Source organism: Protopterus annectens, chromosome 3.part0 (assembly GCF_019279795.1).
Source record: "Protopterus annectens isolate FY-2018-M chromosome 3.part0, PAN1.0, whole genome shotgun sequence".
In the NCBI taxonomy this organism is placed as follows: domain Eukaryota; kingdom Metazoa; phylum Chordata; order Ceratodontiformes; family Protopteridae; genus Protopterus; species Protopterus annectens.
This window is the reverse complement of record NC_056731.1, coordinates 458,749,513-458,773,701: the sequence shown is the minus strand read 5'-3', so window position 1 is coordinate 458,773,701 and position 24,189 is coordinate 458,749,513. Positions and strand designations below refer to the sequence as shown.

At 43.7% G+C, this 24,189-nt stretch overlaps 1 protein-coding gene across 1 annotated transcript in view; it reads left to right on the top strand.

Annotated features, from left to right (window-relative positions):
- Positions 1-24,189, top strand: part of MARCHF6 (membrane associated ring-CH-type finger 6) — a 2,699,933-nt gene that overhangs the window by 1,970,589 nt on the left and 705,155 nt on the right. Inside the window, exon 25 of the mRNA XM_044064887.1 lies at positions 7,576-7,780. Within this exon, the coding sequence (XP_043920822.1) occupies positions 7,576-7,780 (205 nt within the window). The remainder of the gene's footprint in view (positions 1-7,575; positions 7,781-24,189) is intronic.

Genomic DNA, 24,189 nt, shown 5'->3' with positions numbered 1-24,189 from the left:
CATAGTGTGGAGTGTTTGATAGCCTGATAGTTTTTTTTTGCTAGCCTTAATGTCTCTGTCATAACCTAGTTTCCTGGGCAATGTTTGTTGTTGCTGTGTTTTTTTTTTTTTTTTACTATGTTCAAGGAAAGAAAAGAAGTGAAGCAGCCAGGCTTCAAAAAGTGTAACTCCTTTTCTCAGAAAATGTCCTTAACCGACAGGCACACTAGTTGTGTCTACTGTTTAGGTGCGGTACACCTTCAAGACTCCTGTTTCATTTGTCATGGGTTCAGTTCTAGGGTACTGCAGGAACGTAAAAATAAACTTATGATCAAGGGATTGCTTTCTTTTCCTGAGGCACTAGAAGGGAACCAGACCATTTCCAAATCATCTCAAACCCCAAAGTCTGGAAAGTCTACAAAAAGCTTCTTCGGCTCCTACTTCTGAGCCAGCTAAGTAGCTATCTAAGGATACAACTTCGGACCCGAAGGCTTTCTGGCCTGAAAAGACTACTCCTTTGTTTCCAACAGTTTTGTCAGAACTGACTAGGAGCCGGTTTCCTCAGTTCCTCAGTCACCTATTTTACAGTCTGTGGCTGGCAGTGTAAAATCCTCAGCCTCATCCTCTCCGATCATCCAGGAGTCTATAGGATAATAATGTGGAGCAGGTGATCAAGAAGTTGCTTTGGACTCCGGCTCTAGCCAAGATCCTTTTGAGTCCAACCCAAAAGGAATTGGAAGCGACTTCTGCTACTGCCCTTTCTCTTCCTGGAGCTAGAGAGTGCTTGGATGTGTTTGTGGTGGAGCAGTCGGGTCTTAGACTCACCACAGGGTTTTCAGTCTCACCTTCTGCTCTGACCTCTTTGGAACCATGTTCGGTCAAAGGGTCTGTTAGCCGACACTCCCCCATCGGGTCTGAGGAGGAGAGTCCGATCGGACCCTTGTCTGATCTGAATCTACCTCTCAGGGCATCTGCACGAGTGAGCTCGGTGCCTACATCAGCCTCAGAGCCCACCTACTTAGTGCAAGAGGAGTTTCCTGGCTCTTTGGAGCCGGAGGCTTCCTCGGACCCGGGTCATGGTGCCTTTGAGGTGTTGAGGATTGTGCTGTCACCCTTGATGGCTCTACTCTCTGATCGAAGCACTCTTTCCCCCAAAAGTGCCGGTATCTGCCTCTTTACCATCTCTCCCCCCCCCAGGCATAGAGAGCCGATGATGCCCCAGGATGCCCCATTGCGTGAGTCCCTCTTTTCCGAAACCTATGTAGCAGATCCCTCTGGGGGGGGGGGGGTCCCTCGGAAGAGAACATCTGTGGAACCTGTTCCAAGGAGGCCCAGCAAATTTATAACAGCTTTTCAGACAAAGACTTTTTAACCAAAGATGTCCCAGTAGATGCTGTGGTGGTAGCGGCAACCACCAAAAAGGAGTTAACTGAGACTTCATCTGTCCATCTACCAAATAAGGAGTCTCGAACTATGGACAGGTATGGAAGCGGACATTCTTGTCAATGGCTTTTACACTTGGATCGCTGAACTATTTGACCCATTTTGCCAGACTTCAGAGGAATCTCCTGAAGGAGCTAGAAGATTCCCTCCAAGGTTCCACAGCTGGAGGGGTTCCAGACAAGGTGACCGCCCAGCTTGCTACCTTAAATTCAGAACTCAACTCCTCTATGAGGCTCATTTCTTATGCAGCAAATGGTGCAAGTAGGGCAGCTGGTACAGGAATTGCTCTGTGGTGGCATTCCTGGATGTGCCTTTTTGACGGCTTGTCCTTGATCGGGCCAAAAGTTAGAGAGACTGACCAGTTGCGAACAAGAAGGCAAAACTCTCTGCCGTGGGAGTACATTTTTCCCTCCCTACCAGGCCTTACCCCAAAGGCCAGAAGGGCAGGAAAATGTGGTTCCATAAAACTTAAAGGATTTGCCAGACTCGCATGGTGAATCTTCCCCCAGAGGCAGAGAGGGAATAACAATGGAAGACGCCAACCTCGTGGCAGAGGGGGCCCGCAAAATCAGGGTGAAGAGATATGTTCTCTGGCAGACCATTCCAGTGCTCCTGAAATGAGGCCCATCTGTCCACCTCTGTAAGCAGTCGGGGCAGACTATCACTGTACCCAAAAGCATGGGTAAATATCACTCAAGACAAATGGGTACAGTCAATATCCAGGGGATACAACATATCGTTCTCCACCCCATCCCCAAATATAAGATCAGTCCCAGACATTCCAACTTGTCAAAAGGATCAAGGAACTCTAGAGATACAAAACTTGCTAAGAAAGAGTCATCCAAGAAGCCCCCGCAGACCAAACCGGATCCAGAAATTACTCAAGGTTTTTTTTAGTTCCAAAAAACAGGTGACTGGAGGACCCATCTTGGAACTCAGCAGGCTGAACATGTCCGTAAAAAAAAAAAAATCAAAGTTCCGGATGGTGACACTGCAGTCTGTACTTCCCTTTCTGGGAAAAGACAACTGGATGTGCTCAGTCACTCTTCAGGATGCATACTACCATATAAAAATGGACAGGTGATGCGGGAGACATCTACGCTTCCGGCTGGGAGCTAGTCATTACCAATTCCAAGCTCTGCCCTTTGGTCTCACTACAGCCCCCAGAGTGTTTACCAAAATTATGGCAGTCATGGCTCACCTGAGGCGTCTAGGATTCCGGGTGTTTCCATACTTGGACGACTGGCTCCTAACCGCCACCACTGAGCATCTACTAAACAAGGCAAGAGACTCCACCATTCATCTTAACTCGGAATTGGGCATTACCATAAATTTAGAAAAATCTGCCTTGTTGCCATCACAGCATGTTACATTTATAGGAGCAGACATAGACAGAAGACATGGTAGCAAAACTGCCTCACGACATTGTATAGACACACTGACATCAAGTATCCATCTTGCTCTCAAAAAAGAAAGTACAGGCAAAACTGGTTCTAAAGGTCTTGGCACTATGGCAGCTGCTATAACATTATTACCTCTGGCATGTCTACATATGAGAGTCTTACAGTGGCTTCTCTTCGTTCAGTGGTCCATGCAGGAGTTACCCATGTCCCACAAGATCTTCATTATAGACTCCTGCAAGAAACACCTACATTGGTGGCTTCATTCCACACAGATAACTGTAGGCAGGCTGTTCACTCTCCCCAACCAGTAGCCACAGTGACCACAGACTCTTCCTAGATATGGTGGGGGGGGGGCATTATCTGGGAAAGACCGTCCACGGAACTTGGCAGGAACACGAGTGCCACTTGCACATCAGTGTCCTAGAGATGAGCAGTGCTTCTGGTGTTGCAGGCATTCCAGAACTCTCTTCACCAGGTTCGATTGCAATACAGACAGACAATATGTCAGTGGTGTGGTATATCAACAAATAAGACTGAACCAGATCCTACCCCCTGTATCAAGAGGCTCAGAGTATGGGAGTGGGCAGTCTCTTAACGATTTCTGATTGCAGCATATATTCCAGGGAAATCCAACGTGATAGTAGACAAATTGAGCAGAACAATTATAATGCCTCACGAGTGGTTCCTAAAGCAGGAAATTACAAACCAGATTTTTCGCAAGTGGGTCCAGCCTTGCTGTTACTTGTTTGCCACGTCCATGAACACGAAATGCAGAAGCTGCCTTGCCCTAATTCCCCTGCCGGGGGAGTCACCAAGGGATGCACTCATTCACGATTGGCCACTGGGACTCCTTTATGCCTTTCTTCCATTCCCTTTAATCCCCAAAGTTCTACAGAAAGCCAAATCATTGTGTTGCTGGTTAATACTCATCACTCCATACTGGCCTTGTCAGATCCAGTTTCCTTTCCTATAGCCCCATCTCCGAGAAGAGCCATGGATTCTGGACCTGCCACCAGACCTTCTGACTCATCAGTCAGGAACACTCCATCCCTCTATCCAGACCCCCAAACTGACAGCTTGACTGCTCCACTTCCAATCTCCTGCAGTGAGGCGTATTCTAATTTCAGCTCATAAGACAACTAGAAAGCTTTATGCTAGCAAATGGAAAAGAATTTCTTGTTGGGCTTCTAAGAATCACATACTGTAGACCCCTTCACAGCCCCCATAAGTACAATTTTAGATTTCTTAGCAGAAATTTTCAGTGAATATGCAGCAGCAGCTGCCATATGAGTACAATTAACTGCTATATCTAACTACCACATAGGAGACATGGGATCAAAAATAATGTCTCTCAGATTATGCAAAGCTTGCCTGAGAGATGCATTCTTACTAAGGCCTCCAATAAGGGAACCATCAACTCCTTGAGACCTCAGTTTAGTGCTGTCTACTCTGATTATCCCACCGTACGAACCAGCTTCCTCTTGCCAACTAACATTTCTAACCTGGAAAACAAGCTTTTCTGGTAGCCATTACTTCAGCTAAGAGGGTTTCGAAACTTCAAGCTCTGTCCATGCACTCTCCCTTCTTAGTTTTTCACAAAGACAGAGTCTCTCTTATAACAAATCATTTGTTCCTTCCCAAAGTATTTTCTGAAACTAACTTAAATCAATCCATTGGCCTGCCTGTTTTCTTTCCAAACTATGGCAACAAGGCAGAATATTCGCTACACCAATTGGACGTCCACAGACAGTTACGCTTCTACTTGCATAGAACAAAGGAATTCATAAAATCTGACCAGTTATTCATTTCCTTCTCAGATAGCAGAAAAGCTGCATCAATATCAAGAGTTACCTTGTCAAAATGGCTTACTGGCAAGATTACCCACGCATATAATTCTCAACATAAACAACTGCCAGGAAAGATTAGAGGCCACTCAACAAGAGCTGTCAACTTTGACCGCATTTCAGGCCAGATTACCTATGGACTCTGTGCTGCAGCCACATGGGTCAAACCTCATACCTTTATCACTCATTACAAAGTAAACTTGGCCTCCCGGAACCGGGCTTCCTTTGGTTCCATTCTTCTGAAGAGTTTATTCCCTCAAGCTCTAGCACTACTGCTGTACCCTACCCCTCCTAACCCTCCAAACCAAACTTTCTTCCTTTCACCCTGTTCTCACCTCTTACATCAAATCTCTTCTTATGTTCAAATCCTGCTCTCCCTCTACGGACAATCTACTTCCTACCTTCCTCAAACTTGCTGCTGAAGCTGTTGCCTATCCTATATCTATACTAATCAACAGATCTATTCTAGAATCCACTGTGCCTACCCTGTATCTATACTAATCAACAGATCTATTCTAGAATCCACTGTGCCTACCCTATATCTATACTAATCAACAGATCTATTCTAGAATCCACTGTGCCTACCCTGTGGAAATCCTTTTTCACTATTCCATTACACAAAGGTCAGACCCTGCCAACTAACCAACCCATTGCCATTCTATCCCCCTCTCTAAGATTCTTGAAAAATGCATTCACTCACAGCTTCTTAACCACCTCCTCCAGCATAATCTTCTTACTCCCACTCAGCATGGTTTCGCTTCCCAACCACAGCACAACCACTGCCCTGTTATCCTTCACTCATACCATAGCCAAAGCCCTCAATGACAAACTCATATCCTGCCTCTTCCTTGACCTTTCCATAGCTTTTGATGCTGTCTCTCATCCTCGATTGCTATTTAAGCTTGCTAATAATCTGTCTTCTTCGTCCCTGGCCTGGTTCACTAGCTACCTATCCTGTAGGCAGCAATCTGTCAAATGGTTGTCATCCTTTTCACCATTCCTTCTTGTCCCAACTGGAGTATCCCAAGGCTCCATCTTGGGTAACCTTCTATTCAGTGTCTTCACCAACGATCTGTACACATCCTGCAAACATTCCTCTCTCATCCAATACCTGATGACTCTACACTTATCTCTATCTCAAACAATGACTGAGCTCCATACCCTAACTCAAAATACCTTTCTATCCACTGAAATATACCTGTCTGATAATTTACTCATCCTGAACCCCAAAAAGACCAAACTCTTCGTCATCCTCCCCCGATCTCTTGCTAACAATAAATCTACCTTTGCTATTAAATCTTCTAACACAATTATCCAACCCAATACCCACACAAAACTTCTTGGAGTCATAATTGATGAACTGAAATTTAACCTGCACTTACTCCATTGTATAAAAAAAAAAAAAACACACCAGAAGTTGGGCCTACTGTATCGTAATAAAAATTTTCTAACCTACAATGCTAGATTCACACTGGCACAAGCATTCCTTCTTCCCTCCCTCATATATGCCGCCCTAGTACTCACCAACATTCAAACTACAAACCTGAACAAACTCTAGCAAACTTACCACAAAGTAGCTAAATTTATCACAAACTCTCCTTACAATGCTCATCACGTTACTGCCTTAAACTCTCTCCAATGGCTTGAGCTCCCCCAACAACTCCTATCTCAATTTTAAAAGCTGCACAACATCCTTTACAAACCTTCATCCTGTCCATCTTTCATCCTTTCTCGCTACCTATATTCCACCTCGGACCCTTCGTACCTCTAACCAGCAACTACTTGACATCTACCAACCTAAGAAAACAGTTGACAAACTACTATATAAATAGTCTGTTGCCCTTGCTTGGAACAAACTTCCATTAAACATATGTTCCATCACCCAATCACTACACTTTAAAAATGAACTGAAGCACCATATGCTCAACTTCAAGACTTGTCCCCGTCACGAACCAACATAATCACCTCTCACTCTCCTGAAATCACTAATTACGTTTTTTCTCTCACCCATCTCATTTCCTACAACTCCATGTATGATAGCCAATGCCATCTGCTTTTTACCTAGTTAAGATGCATAATTTTCTCATGTAAATACATGATTACTTTTGTATAAATATTGTGTTTTGTCTTATGTACGCTCTCTGTTTTGTTTTTACTCGTGCTGAATAAAAAGATTTATTTTGATCTTTGTACTATCTCATATGTATGTGCTTAAAAATATTTTTAACTGCAATATTGTTTTCATGTAACTATTTTTCTTTGTTGGAGCTTTTCTCCTCGAGTCTCCACTGAAAATGGGCTCCAAGCCCAGTTGGACCAACCCGATTAACAAATGTCAATAAATACATAAATAAATTGAGCCACTCAAGAAAGAATGTGCTAAGGACGCTGTCCCAACCAGCAAGAATGAAGGTGAGATAGGACAACATAACATTAAGAAGTTATGTACTTACCATAATGTTTCATGTTTGTTATCCATAATCTCACCTTCATTCTTGCGTCCCACCCTCCTTTCCCCAAGCTTTACTCCTGTGGGGATGGAGAGGAAATTTTTATTGGTTGCAAATTGTGTTCTGTGCTTCCCTTCTTGCCTCTTGAGACATAGGTTAATAACTGTTACCATTGGGGTTTGTATATAATTTCAAATGTGCTACTGTTTTGCAAACAAGATCTGGGTTATCTTCCCTAAGCATGATGGGATAGGGTATAGCCTTGACCCAGTGGAAGCTCTCGAGTTTCAGTATTAGGCTGAGTTGGAACCGATGCTCAGTTCAGAACCCAACCAGCAAGAATGAAGGCAAGATTATGGACAACAAACATGGAATGTTATGGTGAGTACATAACTTATTAGGTAAAACTCAGCTTTGTATGTGTATTTTGTACTGAAAGTGATTGCTTGTCCATAGAGACCTGCATTCCTACTTGCTTGGAGACCAAGATGATGCAGAGAACAATGCAAACCAGCCAGCCAACAATAACCAGCAAGCTCGCAATAATAACGCCATTCCTTTGATGGGTGAGGGTCTCCATGCTGCACATCAGGCAATACTTCAGCAGGGTGGACCAGTTGGCTTTCAACCTTACCGAAGACCTGTTAAGTTCCCTTTTAGGGTAAGTGATGGCCTTGTTGAAGTTTTTTTTCTCACTACAGATTAAGCAGTTGCTGGAAATATATTGCATTTCATGGTACATTAAGTGGATGTTATCAGAATTGTAATTTCTTTCCTGTTTGTATCATATCTGTATGTTACTTTTCCTTTCTGCTGTTGAAGTGTTTTCTTTGTTGTGTTATGAGCTGGATGAAAGAGAATGTTAGTTTTTTGATTTCCTATGAATTTAGTGCATTCTTTTTGGCCATATTTGTGCTATGCATTAGGTTTTGGAGGTAAATATTTTAGTATGGGGCTTCATTATTTTTGCTTTCTAATTATTCCCGAAAAAGACTTGTGCCTAAGTTTAGGGTTACTGTAACAGTGATGCTTGCTGAGCAGTGACAAACTTACTTCCTGACTGAGATTGTTTTCATAATTCCAACATATCACCCAGACCTTTTTCTTTCTGACCTACTCTGGTATTCCCCAAAGCTTCATTTTAACACGGTGAAAATGCATCTTTTTCAAGGTACAATTTCACACATTTTCATCTGGAAGTTATAGTGCCTAGCTAGGAAGGAAAATGTCTTTATGACATGGAACATTGCTGTACAATCACCAGAAAGCCAGAGGCAGTCAGTCCAGGCATCACCAACACTTTCTTGTCCCTTCATTGCAGCTCTGCATCTTCCACCAGAAAACCATTGTCTTCATTTCTTATGGTTTTTCATGATATTCTTATTCCAGATGTTCTTTATGTATTCCTGACTTGTCTCTGCCTTTAGTACTCATCCTAAGTGTTGGAGAACATTAAACTTCATTCATAGAAGTCATTTCTTCAGTCCTGAGCCCAGTTGCCTTCATCTATGGCTGTAGGATCTTCTTAAATCTTTAACACCTTCAAAGTTAGACTTATGGATGAAATTAAGCTAGCTTGTGTACTGAGTTGCCATGGTGCCTTTACTAGGCATTGCATTTTAAAAGACAATCAGTCTACAGCAGGTACACTTTTTTAATTGGGGTTTCCAGCATGGTTATCTAAGAGGCTCATGGCCATGCATGCCAAGAAGAGAGGTTAACTGTAGCAGTAAGAGTACAAATCAAAGAATACAAGTGAGTTTTGAAAAGAAGAAAATATTGTCCTTATTGCAGTATCACAGGAAAGATAAATATCGCTGAAGAAAAAAGAATCAACACTGATTTTAAACTGTATTTTGAAATACAATATTCAGTGTAGCCTTACTGTACATGCAGCCATGAAAAACTGCAGAACAGAGATGTGCATAAGGGGTCAAATGGAGAGATTTAAGCATCCTGAGAAACCTTTACGTTGTGACTTGTCCTAATGCCTGCGCTATTATAGTCCTAATGGTTACCTTAGGTGGATGGACCAGTTCTGTGCTTCGTAGATATTTGAACAAAGGGATGACTGCTGCAGTAAAATTCCCAATTCATTGGATAAAATGCATTTGGACATTAATTCTGACCTACCATATGGAGCAGCTAAATGACTCCAGAACAGAGTAAATCACTTCCCTACACTGAGGCTGTAATCAGGAGAGTAACGTACATGCACATTTTTCTCTCTTTTATTTTTTTTTTTTTTTTTTGTGTGGAACAAAAAAAAACTTCCAAATGTACCTGAAAGGTGGAATTCTGTGGAACTTCATCATAGGTGGGCAGTGCAAATGACACCATTACTGACATCCAGTGTCCACAGAAAAGGAAATCTGTATAGGTAATATAAGTAGAATTCCTCTTACACAGGTTCATAGGTACATAAGGATATTAAAAAGTGTAGCTGTGTAATCCCATGATACTTATTAGCCCTTATATTTTACAATATGAATCTCCAAAGATGGGCTGCACAAGTACATGTTGGGTGCTTGCATGTTTACTCTATCCATGAGGACCATTGGTGCTAAACTGGGGGTAGGGGAGGGATTTGCTCTTACCCATCCATTCATCCATGCTATGTTTGAATAAAGTAAGAGAAGTACTTTGCTTCAAATGGAGGGGAAGCTGGTTCCATAATTGTGGTATTCTTTGTCATACATACCTATCTGTCTGGCACGTTCTGTTAATCTTGCATAAGAGGTAGAGGTCCCTGACAGAACAGTGTCTGTAGCAGCTGCATATCTGAAGCAGGGGTCACCTGCCAATAGCCTGTGTAATACAGAGAGGAGAGACAAGGTTTTGAGGTGATCTGCATAGTTTTTATGATTTAGGCTTTTGATTTTTGTTTGAGGAAGTGTTACGGCTGTTCAGCTTTGACAACTGTTTGGACAGGTATATATTGAAAGGGTGCATTATATTCAGTGATTGGTGTAATGAGTTGAGCACACAGGAGCAATTGCATCCATAGATCTGGGTGTCATACCCTTTAGTGTAAACTGTGCAGTGAAAAAGCACTTCCTTTCAATAGTTGGATACATTCTGATCAAACAGCATAGGTTCCCAGATTTCTAACCACAATACCAGTTTTCAGGGGAGTGTTGTCAGTGTGATACTATAGGAGTTGTTCTTGCTTGACATAGCAATGATTATACATTACCTGGCACTGACTTTCAGTCCATCGTTCTGACACTATTTAGGACAAACCATCTTGTAGGATCGTGGTGTCCTCTGGGGAGTTCAAGATGGCAACATGTTTGCAGTTATTTGCTAACTTGGTTAGCCAAAGTCCCTTAACATGAGCTTTCATCTTTGAGAGAAATAAATTTCAAAACAAAGTGACCCAAGGACTGAATCCTGGGCCACTGCACTATCCAGTGTTTTGGAGGAGGTTGAGCTATTCACCCTTAGTTTCCTGTGTTCTATTTGTGAGCCAGCTTGCTATCCTGCGAGTTACTTGGAGACTTTATTGAAAGACTAGGCCAAGCTAGATTCCCTACTGTGTAACTTACTGTAGTGGAGACTATAGGATGTTTGCAAATGAACCCCTTAAGGACATACCAGTGTTGTTACATGGCTTCTGAATATTCATGACTTAAGTCTTTTTGGGCATAGTCAGGCCAGTAAATCCAAATCCCCTCTAGCTGTAGATGTTCAAATATGGAGATCACTGCTGCTGCTGTACAATATCCCACCCATCACCCCCCCCGTTTAGTTTTTTCCACGAAAAAAAAAAAACACACAATTATCTCCAGAAGGAGATAATGGTAGTTTGGGGCACCTGTTGTAGCAGTGATACTTGTATTTTAACTTAATAAAGCTTAGCCATTGGTGTGTGCCTGTCCTCCTCTTGACTTGACTTAATGAACAACTGGTCAAATTTCCTAAGCTCTTTGGTTCTGGCTAAATAACAACTGAGCTGCAAATGCATATTTTGTAAATACAGTAGCTTGTCTCTTCGTCCTGACTGAAGTTACTGTTGAGTGTCCCTGATGTATGGGTTGTTGCAGCTGACATCCAGCCAGGGTACCAAAGCTTTACCTTCCAAAGGTCGCACATCCAACGCATGACTAGCTCATATGCTTTGGGGTATATAGATGGATGTTTGAGCATGGATCCTCAGACTGTCTCGCACGTCTATTGGACTGATTGCTGTCTGGTTGTTGGTACTTTCTTTTTTACTTGCATTTTTTTGTTAATGTCTGCAGTAGGCAGATTCCATGCAAGGAGTTGAGTGCCAAGTATCTTTTTTGCCTAAGCCCAGAACACGGTCACAAATCTTGCTGAATGTCAGTTTTTTTTTTTTTTCCCCAAAACCCTTATGTCAATGCTTTCTTATCTTAACACCTTCCTGGAAGACTCAGTATTGTAAATGCTTGGCCTAGTCAAAGATGGCTGAATCAGGATCCCCAAACATCCCTGTTTCACTTAAGAAAAAGTTAGAGGCCCAGAACAGATCCACAGTCCAATGTATCAGAGACTGAGACACCACCCCTGTAGAGGTTTCAGAACCTGCGGTATGCCAGGTTATCTCTCAGTTGTGCTTTACCAAGACCCTGTTGGAGGGCCAGTATGGCTCCTGAAACCTTGCAGATGGCATCTGATGAACCATGACTCATTTCCAAGGGACTTCACAGCATCCTTCAAATTTTAGTTTGGGAAGAGGTCCTAGGCAGAGTTCCGAACCTGTGTCTCATCCAGGTGGACATCACACCTAAAATGTAAAAACAGAAGATTAGACATGTGGCCCTTTCATCTTCTCTTAGGGAGAAGGAGTGGATGAATTTTCACAGAATTTGTTCAAAGTTGTTATATTTTTGAAACCTCCCTCTTTTGGGTCTCAACAACCACAGGCTACATTTCAAACACCCGCCTGTTTTCTGAAGAACAAGACTCAGCTTCTGATCATTCTTTACACTGTTCCTCTCTGCTGCATTCTCCAGGACAAATCTCTTTGGATGAAGAGTACTCACTGTCACCGGATTCCCCTATTGAGGAAGCTTCCTTTGGAGAAACTGTCAGAGTACAGTGAAACACTTTGACTGGCAATCCATTGGTATCTGTGTTCAGAAGAGGTATTACAGCTTCTTGGAAATGTGTACTCCTGCCCCATCTCCAGTCCCTCTTGTCCTCGAGGCTTTCAAGAACACCTTTCAATACAGAAGAGCAAAAATTAGTAGCAAAGGATGAGAACCACTGGTGGAAAATCCAGTAAAATACCGTTTATTGGTAAGTGCTTTTGTCAGGTTTAAAATCAACAAACTTCTTCAGGCACCATTTTACAAACATACCCAGCCATTTATACCAGTGTCTTAACTACCAGCAGTCAGTGATATCAAGTAAACATCCCCACATGATTCATATGAAAATTCAGGAACCTACAAGTTTAAAAAAAAAAAAAAAAAAAATACATGTTCCTTAGAGACATTCACAGCACTATTAATGTTGCATTACATCCATCTACCATTTGAATTTATACATTACACCACATCTCACGAGTTTGACCAGTAGTAGTCTAGCAATATATGAATCTACTCATGGTAAAGAAAAGAGTATAACTTGTACTAATGATACTTTTTTGTCCTTTGTTGTTACGTTCTGTGAAGACAGCTGTATGGTAACTGATAATTTGATGTTAATCTTCTTTCCATTCATCACCAATGGGTTCGGTTCTGAGCCCTCGGAACAGAGTCGGCCTAGAACCAAGCTCGCTCCAGCCAAAAAACTCTCAAGCTAAGCTTCTACCTACAATGCCATTCTTCCTGTTATCTCAGATCTCATTAGCCACATAGCCATAAACCCACGTTTCAGCTGAGCTCTCAGCTAAATGAAAGCATTTTGATATTTTGTGAGAAAATTGGTCTGCTCTCTTATCACTAGTTTTATATTCGTTGTTCTTCACTTTTACAGTTAGATTTACACCTTTCTGTCTTTCCTTTTACCCGTTTGGTAATCTTTTAAGTACTGTTGGTGGTACGGATCTCTCTTTACGCTTGTAGTATTCCTTGAATGCCATAGCTGGTATATGTTCATGTTTCACTGCTGCAGTCATTACACTTGGGTTATCCTGCCATCAGGCGGTCCCGCAGTTGGCCTGAGTTCCCAAGTCTTGGTCCGGCGTCGGTTGCTGTCGCTTCTTCCCTGACGTCAGTGCGCCAGGGGTATATAAGATGCAGCCGACACCATTTTCTTCAGTCTTTCTTGCCGCGTGGTGCCCGAAGCAAAAGCAGTTCACAAGTGCCGGTCAGCCGACTCCTGAGATTTTCAAATTCTGATTTTCAGAACTGAAGTCTTCAATAAAGCTAAGTACCCCACTGGGGAAACTTTTTCTTGCCTCAGACCAATGTCAGTAAAAGTTAACAATTGTATTTCTTGTGGGAAGCAAATACCTCATAAGGATTTTCACTCTTACTGTATCCCATGCCTAGGCCCAGACCACGACGTCACTAGTTGTCGGATTTTTGCTAGATTTAACAAGTGCACTATTAAACGTCAGTTTGATTTTGTTCGCCATTATTTTGGCTGAAGGTTCAATTATACCATGCCGTTGGAACAACCGCCGACCGGAATACACAAAAAACACAAAGACAAAGATAAGGACAGGCATCCAAGGTCAAAAACTGACAAAGCCTCTTCTAGGCCAGTCGCCGGTTCTCAGTGAGGCGCATTCGCAGCCCCTGACACCCGCTACCTGAAAGCCACAGGCTGCCTCCGACTCCCACGTGGAGATTTCTGGGCCTCTGGAAACTCAAGGTATTGGGCCTGTGGAAATTAACCCCTCAGATGGGTTCGGAGCCGCTGAGCAGGCATTGGCTCCTGAGGGGGTTTTCAGACCTTCACAGCTTACCATCAAAACAACAACCAAGTCTAAAACTCCATTAAAGACAAAGAAACAAGTACAGCATTCACCTAGACAGGCCTCCATGTCTAAAAAACAGATGCTCAGAATGGCCGAAGACCTAGTTACTCTTAATAAAAACCCTGCTGCTGACCCAGAAACTATTTCCCAGGGTCCCAAAGGGGTAAAGGCTTCCACTGCTAAAAATCCAGTTCCCTCTGACAGGGATTCAAGAGCATTAGATAGATGGGGAAAGAAAGTTTATACTTCTGCAACTTTAGCAGTAAGGACTTTAAATTGCCAGTTCCACATGCTTAAATACCAACAATATTTAATGTCCCTGTTAAAACAGAAAATGCTTATAAGCTCAGAATGTCCTGACTACAGGGAGATGCAGGATTTATTGCATGCAGCTGAACAAGTGGGAAAACATACTCTGCAATGTGGCTTTGATTCATTAGAGGCTTCTTGTAGAGCCGCAATTACAGGATCTGTGAACAATGTTTACCTGATCATGTTAAGGCAAAATTATTGGATGCTCCTTTACAGCATGATATCTTGTTTGGTGTTAAGGCAGAAGAGGTATTAAAGAAAATGGAAGATAAGGCAAAAATCAATGCAAACAGTGAAGGATTTCTTACAGGTACAGCCACCTCGATTTAGCAGAAATTGGCCTTCTAAAAATTGGTCCCTTCCAGTGTCAGACAGACAACAAAGAGGCAGATCTCAGCCCCAAGGCTCTTAAGACCACGACAGTGGGTTGCTTCTACCCGAAAAAGAGGAGAAGACAAGTCACAACCTTATAGGAAACAGTCCCAATGACTTCCCCCTTCACATGCCAAGCACTTACCTTTTGGCAGCTCCTTTAGGGGGTAAACTAACTCTTTTTTCACAAAACTGGCATATAATCACCCACAACAAATGGGTTCTGGACATTGTGTAAGGTTACAAGTTCCACTTTTACACTCTATCAAGGTCAAAAGGAATGCCAGACCTGCCACAAAATCAATGGGCAGAGGCACAAAAGCAAATTACAGCCCTCATGGACATGAGAGCTATTCAAAGAGTGCCACAGCAAGAACAAGGACAAGGATTTTACTCAAGACTTTTCTTGGTCCCCGGAAAGGACAAAGCTTGGAGACACATACTGGACCTATCTACTCTAAATACTTACCTGGATGTTCCGAAATTCAAAATGTTGACACTACAGCAACTTTTTCCCATGCTGGGTAAGAAGGCTTGGCTTGTTACTTTGGACCTCAAAAAGACATACCTGCATGTCCCAATCAGACAAAATTGCAGACAATACCTCAGATTCATATCTGGCACAATGCATTACCAATTCTCTGCACTGCCCTTTGGCTTATGTACTGCACCCATGGTCTTCACAAAATGCCTGGCACCAGTAATTGCATTTTGCAGACAAAAAATTATTGAAATATATCCCCACTTGGATGACTGTCTTATTCAAGCAGAGAGCAAGGACATCCTTCTACAGCATCTAGCGTTTGTAAAAAGATTGCTCATTTGCCTAGGGTACACAGTAAATGAAAAGAAGTCAAAACTAGTGCCCTCACAAGAGATAATATTCCTGGGTGCCAGCTTAAATACAACGGCCCAGATGGCTTATCTCATGCCAGACAAACAAAGGCAACTGACTCAGTACTTTCAGTTGATGGCAGCAAAGACCCAACTCCCTGCAAGAAAAATTCTGCAGGGCTTGGGGTACATGGCATCCTGCATACTTACTAATACTATATGCCAGACTGCATATGAGGAAATTACAATGGTACCTAAAAGGTGTTTGGACTCAACATTGTCACTATTTGGAAACAGTAATACCACTTATTCCCTGCCTACAACAGGAGTTTCGATGGTGGGCACAGGCATGTCACCACAACAAGGGACAGCCCTTCACTTTACCCCACAGCCAGGCAGACACTAACAACAGATGTTTCGGATTACGCCTGGGGAGCACACATGGCAGGAAAATGTATTCAGGGCAAGTGGGCCGCAGACCAAATGCATCTTCACATCAATCAAAAAGAGATGCTAGCTGTACAAAATGCCCTGACTGCTTTCAAGGACCTTCTGCATCCAGGACAACTATTACTAAAGACAGACAACACCACAGTTATGTGGTACATAAACAAGCAAGGGGGCACTCATTCCTATCCCCTCTGCAGGCAAGCCATGACTTTGTAGAGCACAGCACTGACCTATCAAGTTCATCTGCAAGCACAATTCCTGCCAGGAAAGAAAAATACTCTGGCAGACGACTTAAGCAGAAACATCATGGATCCTCACGAGTGGAAATTAAATCCACAAGTATTCAGCATGATAACACAAAAATGGGGGCGCCCAGACATAGATCTTTTTGCCTCCCCTCTGAACTGCCAACTACAGAAATTCTGCACAAGGACTTACCACACACAAGCATGGAAAGTGGATGCTCTCTCGTTCAGCTGGAAAACCCTGAAAGTTTATGCCTTCCCACCACTGCCTCTCCTTTCAAAGGTACTCCTAAAAGCCAGACAAGAAAGGCCAAAAATGATCCTGATTGCCCCAGACTGGCAACGCCAGCACTGGTACCCAATCTTAAAGAACTTGGCCCAAGGCCCAGCATGGATTTTACCTCAAATCCCCCACCTTCTGACTCAACAAAACAATCAGATCCTGCACAGCCAGCTCAAGACCTTAAACCTGGCTGCATGGCAGATTACTTAGCCAAGCAACCAACACCTCTCTGTAAAGCTGTTATGGATGTCATTTTGGAGGCCAGGAGGCCCAGCACCAGGAAATCCTATTCAGAAAAATGGAAGAGATTCTGCGCCTGGAACCAAACTCAAAGCTTTGACCCTCTTGTTCCAAATATTCCTCAGATTCTACAATACTTAACTGAGATGCTGGACAAAGGCCTATCCTTTTCATCCATTAAGATCCACGCCTCTGCCATCTCAACTCATTACATCACAGATCCTCCTATTTTCTCTTATCCATTGCTAAAACAGTACCTCAGAGGGCTCAAAACATAAGACCGCCCTGGAGAACACCAACACCAACTTGGGACCTCAACTTTGTCTTGGAAAAACTAACTTTATCTCCTTTTGAGCCAGCCAATTCAGCAGAATTAATGTGTGTGTCATGGAAAACTGCTCTCCCTCTGGCATTAACCTCAGCACGAAGAGTCTCAGAGTTACAGGCACTAATGGCAGTGGAATCTTTCTTCATTTTTCATCAGGACAGGGTTTCTTTAAGAACAAACCCTTACCCTACATTTATGCCAAAGGTGGTATCCAGTGTGGCCCCTAACCAAATTATTCACTTGCCAACATTTTATCCAAATCTCCAGAATAAAGGGGAGAAACTTCTGCACTCATTGGACATACACAGGCAGTTACGCTTCTACTTGGACAAAACAAAAGCTTTCAGGAAAACTGAGCAAGTGTTTGTAGCATATGCTGCGGGATCACAGGGAAAGGCCATTTCAAAGCAGACCATCTCAAAGTGGATAGGACACTGTATCTGTTTCTGCTACACACAGCATGGAAAAACTGTACCTAGCAACATTAGGCCACATTCCACAAGGGCAACAGCCACTTCAACTGCCTACCTTAGAGGAGCACCTACCAAGGATATTTTGGAAGCTGCAACTTGGAGTTCAGTGCATACCTTTACCAGACATTACCACCTGCCTCTTTACTCTAAATCCAGAGCTGGCTTTGCCACTGCAGTGCTGCAGGGCCTCATAGCCACCCCGAATCCTTTATTGAACCAGCCACCCAACCTCAGCTTTGGGATTCAACCCAAGTGTAATGACTGCAGCAGTGAAACATGATGAGCATAGTACAGTTTTGTACCTACCATAAATATAGATGTTCAAGTATATTCACTGCTGCAGTCCAGGTTACCCTCCCTCCATCCCCACTTTCTTAGCTGGGACTTATCTATACCTTTATACCTATACAACCTATGTGGTGTATTTGCTTGTAACTGAAGGTATTGTTTTTATTTTTTTATGTATGTTTTATTAGCAATGTGTATTGCCTACCTATCTGGGGGCACCTGGCATCTGGGGCAAGAAAAACTGAAGAAAATGGCGGCTGCATCTTGTATACCCCTGGCGCACTGACGTCAGGGAAGAAGCGACAGCAACCGACGCCTGACCAAGACTTTGGCCAACTGCGGGACTGCCTGACGGCAGCATAACCCAATTATAATGACTACAGCAGTGAATACACTCGAACATCTACATTTATGGTAGGTACAAAACTGTACTTCCTTCTAGTCTTTCCTTTTCTATCTAGTTGTGATTTTGACTCTTTGGATAGATACTGTGTGTATGTGTGTAGGTTTAGACAGAGTAAGTAGAATTTTAAATTGTATTTGAAGACTTTGTTGTGTTTGACTTGTCTTGATGTCTGATAAGAAGGGAGCTTCAGGTTTCAAGCACTGTACTTTGTGTAATGGTAAACTTTACTAAGTGACTCTCACGATGTTTGTGTTTATTGCTTGGGGGTGCCCCACCTTTTGGTGCAGCCTCCCTGTGTGATTTGCCAAAGTTTTAGCCAGCACACTCTGAACAAGTGCAGTAATAAGTTGATTCTAAAGGGCCTACTTAAGTCACCCTTTTCAAAGGCCCTTTCAGCTACGGAGGTCTCAACCCCTCCTAGGAAGGATATTAAAAGGCCGCATTCAGTTTCCTCTTCACCTTGGGGTGACCAGGGCATGTCTGTGAAACCTAAGGTACAAAAACTTTGTTCGGAGCATAAATCTGCCTCGTCGGCATCGACCTCATGTGCTCCAGGTGCTACAACTGTTACTATATCGGTGCCATTTTCAACACTGATTCTGTCTCCGGCACTGACCATAAACCTTTTCTCGCTTACTACGACTTCGGCACTGGATGTCACTTTGGCACAGTGCATGCCTTAAATGCCTATCTCTGCATTGTCGAGTCAACCTCCCGAATTAGCACAGAGTGCCCCTTCGGCACCGAGCTTTCTGTGCGATGGAGAGGGCTCTTGCTTCTGGAAGCATTCCGCCGATGTCGGAACCCCAGTTCTCTCCCCCTGAGCTACAGTGGCCACAGGCCACCTCTCTGGAACACAGAGCAGGGAAGCCACAGGAACCCCCTGTACATGGTGCCCACTCTTGAGTCCTCCTCAGAAGCGCGCACTGAGGAGCCCCCATGGAGGAGAACATACAAGAGGGAGTACGTAGACTCACCTGTGGAGTCTCTTACAGAGGACACTTATTCTGATGATGAAGGGTCCCCATGGTCACCCCCTGATGTCTCCTTCGGAGACATCTTTGCAATCCTGAAGCAGAGGGGTGACTGGAAACCCACTAATCCTCCTTCAGAGGAGTCCGTGTTCTTGCAGGCTTTCCGTGCCAGGCCTTCTACCTCTTGGGTGACCCCGCCTGCAGACGAGCTAGTTCAGCTCGTGGTGCAGCATGCCTGAAAGAACCCTGACTCTGTTGAGGCGATCCCAAGATGCTTTCTCCACCTGAAGAACACCCACATTGGTCCAGGGGTTTACCAGTCGATGCTATGGTGGTGGCGGCGGTGGCCACTAAAAAGGACCTAGCTGGAGCATCCTACTGTCCACTCGCCCAACAGAGTCCCAGGCCATGTACAGATTGCGGAAGAGGGTTTTTGCATCAGTGACCTTTGCCATATGGTCAGTGAACTACCTGTCACATTTTACAAAGTTCCAAAGAGACTTGATCTCCAAACTCTCAGGAACACTCATAGGGCATATGTTTGAAGATGTTTGGGACAAAGTTGCCTCACAACTCGCAACCGTGGAATCTATCTCCAATTCGTCCATGAAGTTGCTTTCACATGCAACTGAAGGGGTGGCTAGAGCTGTGGGTTCAGGCATAGTTATGAGATGTTACTACTGGATGCACATTTGTGACCTCGTGGACCCCTTCAAGTCTTCCTTTTTGAATGCTTCCATCGAAGCATCTTCCTATGTTTGGCTCCAAGGTAAAGGACACTCTGGCCAGGTGTGAGCAGGATGGTAAGACCCTGTCCTCGTGTAGGCCTATGTTTTGCCAGCCCTCAATGTTCCTTTTCCAAGAACCAGAGTAGTGGGAAGATGTGGCACAAAAAATCTCAGGGTCCTTTCCGTGCTGCACGTGGTGATACCCTCAGTGGCAGAGGGGGTAACAATTCCGGAAGTCGCCCCTTTGGAGGCAGAGGGGGTCCATGCAAACAAGGCCCCAGGGATGACTCCTCTGGGCAGCCTTACCAGTGCTGCTGAAGAGCGGCCTGATTGCTTGCCTCTGGAAGCAGTTGGGGCTCGTTTCTCTCTGCATCAAGCTGCCTGGCTCTTTATCACCATCGATCATTAGGTGCAGAATGTCATTACCACAGGTTACACCATTCCGTTCATATCTTACACAAAACTTCCAACCATACTTCCCGATGTTTCACCCAGTCAGAAGGAAGAAGCAGCTTCAGAAGTGAAAAAGCTGTATCAAAAAAGGGCCATCCAACTAGTCCCACCAGACCAATGCAGATCCGAATCTTACTCAAGATTTTTTTGGTGCCAATAAAGATGGGGACTGGAGACACATTCTGGATCTCAGCAGTTTGAACAAATATGTTGCCCAAACCAAATTCCGGATGGTCGCAGTTCAGTCCATCTTCCCTTTTCTCAGGGAGGGCGATTGGATGTGCTAGATAGATCTCCGGGATGCATATTACCACATTAAAATGGACAAATGCTCCAGGAGTCTACTTCACCTCCGGCTAGAAGCCAATCATTACCAGTTTCGCGCCCTGCCGTTCGGTCTCTCTACAGCCCCCAATGTGTTCACAAAGTGTGCATGACAGTGGTCACAGCTCACTTGAGACTGCAAGGATCCTGGGTGTTTCCGTATTTGGACGATTGGCTTTTTACTGCCCCCATCAAACATCTTCTGGTAACAGCACATTCAAATGGTAGATGGATGTAATGCAACATTAATAGTGCTGTGAATGTCTCTTTAAGGAGCAAGTATTTTTTTTTTAAACGTGTAGGTTCTTAAATTTTCAGATGAATCGGGGGGGGGGGGTGTTTACTTGATGTCATTGACTGCTGGTAGTTATGACACTGATATAAATAGCTGGGCATGTTTGTAAAATGGTGTCTGAAGAAGTTTGGTGATTTTAAACTTGGCAAAAGCGCTTACCAATACACGGTATTTTACTGGATTTTGCACCTGTGGATGTTCGTGTTTCACTGTTGCAGTCATTACATTTGGGTAATCTGCTGGCAGGTTGCCCTCATTCGGCCTGAATTCCAAAGTCTTGGGTCCTGCGTCAGTTGCGGTCTATTCTTCCATGACGTCAGGTTGTCATGGGTATAAAACAATCAGCCGATGCCATTTTCTTTAGTTGTTCTTGCCGCACAGTGTCCGAAGCAGAAGCATTTCGCAAGTGCCGGTCGGCCGACTCCTGAAATATTCGAGTTTGAGTTTCAGAACCAGTCTTCACTAAAGCTAAGTACCCCATTGGGAAAACTTTTTTCTTGCTCCATACCGATGTCAGAAAAAGTTAATAATTGTCTTACTTGTGGGAAGCAAATACCTCATAAGGATTTCCATTTATACTGTATTCCTTGCCTAGGCCCTGATCACAACATGCCTGGCTGTCGGTTTTGTGCTAGATTTAACCAATGCACTATTAAGCATCGGTATATTTTTGCCTCACAGTATTTTGGAAACAGATTTAACTACCCAGAAATGTCAGATAGCAATCCGACTACCGGAGTATATAAAAAACGCAAAGAAAAGAACAGAGACAGTCGAGGTCAAAAAACGATGAAGCTTCTCCTAAGCCAGTTGCCAGTACTCAGGCACTTTTGCAGCCCCTGATACCCACTACTTTCGAGTTGCAGGCCCCTACCGAGACCCTTGTGGAGTCCGGCACGCAGCAAGATACTAAGTATTGGACCCACGGATGTATCTCCCTCAAATGGGTCTGGAGCCTCTGAGCAGGCACTGGCTTCTGAGGGTGTATTCAGGCCTCAACATTTTTATATCAAACCGACGACAGCTGCAAAAACCAAAGACAAAAGCAACTTCTAAAGTTAAAAAAACGATGCATGAGCCACGTGCACAGGCCTAAAAACAGATGATCAAAATGTCTGAAGACCTTATTACCTTGATCAGGGGTTCCCGTCCCCCTCCTGATAAGAGGCCTAGGCAAGACACTGATTATGAATCTTCAGATCAGGTTTCTATTTCTTCTGATCAGGAATTATCTGCTCTTCCCTATGAGGATTCTGATGCAGAGGAGTCTATCCCATCTGCATCACCTCCTGAGGATTATTCATTTGGAGACACCTTGCATATTTTGAGGGAGCATTTTCACTGGGAGAGTCAAGATTTCTCAGAATCAAAAAAGAGGCTCAGGGATTTCCTCCTTCTCCCTCAGCACAGGCCTTTAGCCATACCCCCTGTTTTAGACATTGTGGATGATGTGTTTTCGGAGTCAAGCTTGACACCTGACTCCTTTCCTCCGGCTCCCAACAAGCCTGACAGATATTTACAGGGTCCCTGACTCACACAAATTTTTATTTAAAAACCCTGCTGCTGATCCTGAAACTATTTCACAGGGTCCGAAGGGAGTTAAGGCCTCAACAGCAAAAAATCTTCCCCCTCTGACAGAGATTCAAGGGCACTGGATAGATGGGGAAAGAAGGTTTATACATCTGTAACCTTGGCAGTTAGGGCCTTAAACTGCCAGTTTCATATGCTCAAGTATCGACAACATGTTATGGAAACTGCCAGTTTCATATGCTCAAGTATCGACAACATGTTATGGGATTGCTGAAACAGAAAATTATGTTGATTTTTGAATGTGCAGAAAATAAAGATTTGCAGGAATTATTGCATGCAGCTGAACAAGTTGGAAAGCATACTTTGCAATGTGGTTTTGATTCCTTAGAGGCCTCCTGCAGAGCCGCAGTTACTGGATGTCTGATTAGGAGGCATGCCTGGCTAAAAGTGCAGAGTTTGCCTGATCATGTTAAAGCTAAATTACTGGATGCACCTTTACAGCATGACACTCTGTTTGGTATTAAGGCTGAAGAAGTTTTAAAGAAAATGGAAGACAAAGCTAAGTCTATGCAAACTGTAAAAGACTTCTTACAAGTGCAGCCAACAAGTTTCAGTAGACACTGGCCTACAAAAAATTGGTCCTTTCCTGTGTCAGAGCTCAAAGGGGCAAATCCAGACGCCCTAAGCGTTCCAGATACCAGGCACAAGATTCTTACAGGTCAAAACAATGGGGTGCTTCTACCTCCAAATCTGGAGGAGATAAAGTGCAAACCTGCAGAAAACAGTGCCAATGACTTCCCTCTGCCTTCACAAAGCACTTAACTTTTGGCAGCACCCTTAGGGAAAAAATTAGCACTTTTTGCTCAAAATTGGCAGTTAATAACCCAGGACAAGTGGGTGCTAAACATAGTATCACAGGGATACAGATTCCATTTCCATACTCTGCCAATGGCAAACGGTTGGCCGGATCTGCCAAAAAATCAATGGGCAGAGGCACAGAAGCAGGTTACATCCCTCATGGATATGGGGGCCATTCAGCCAGTACCAGAACATGAAAAAGGGCAAGGTTTTTACTCAAGACTGCTCTTGGTACCCAGAAAGGGAAAGGCCTGGTGGCCAATACTGGATTTATCAATTTTGAACACATACCTGGACATTCCAAAATTCAAAATGCTGATGTTGCAGCAGCTTCTGCCCATGCTGGGCAAGAATGCTTGGCTGGTGACATTAGACCCAAAAGAGGCATACCTGCATATCCCAATAAGGGAATCGTGCAGAAGATACCTCACATTCAAGGCTGGCTTAATACAGTATCAATTCTCTGCACTGCCCTTTGGCTTATCTACTGCACCCAGGGTCTTCACAAAGTGCCTGGCACCAGTAATTGCTTTTTGCAGACAAAGAAGTATACAAATATACCCTTACTTGGATGACTGCCTCATTCAAGCAGGGGACAAGGACATTCTTCTTCAACACCTGGAATTTGTGAAAAGGCTTCTAACATGCCTAGGGTACACAATAAACAAAAAGAAATCACAACTGGTACCCTTTCAAAAGATAACATTCCTGGGTGCAAGCTTGAATACAACTGCCCAGGTGACTTTCCTCACGCCAGACCAACAAAGGCAACTGACTACTTA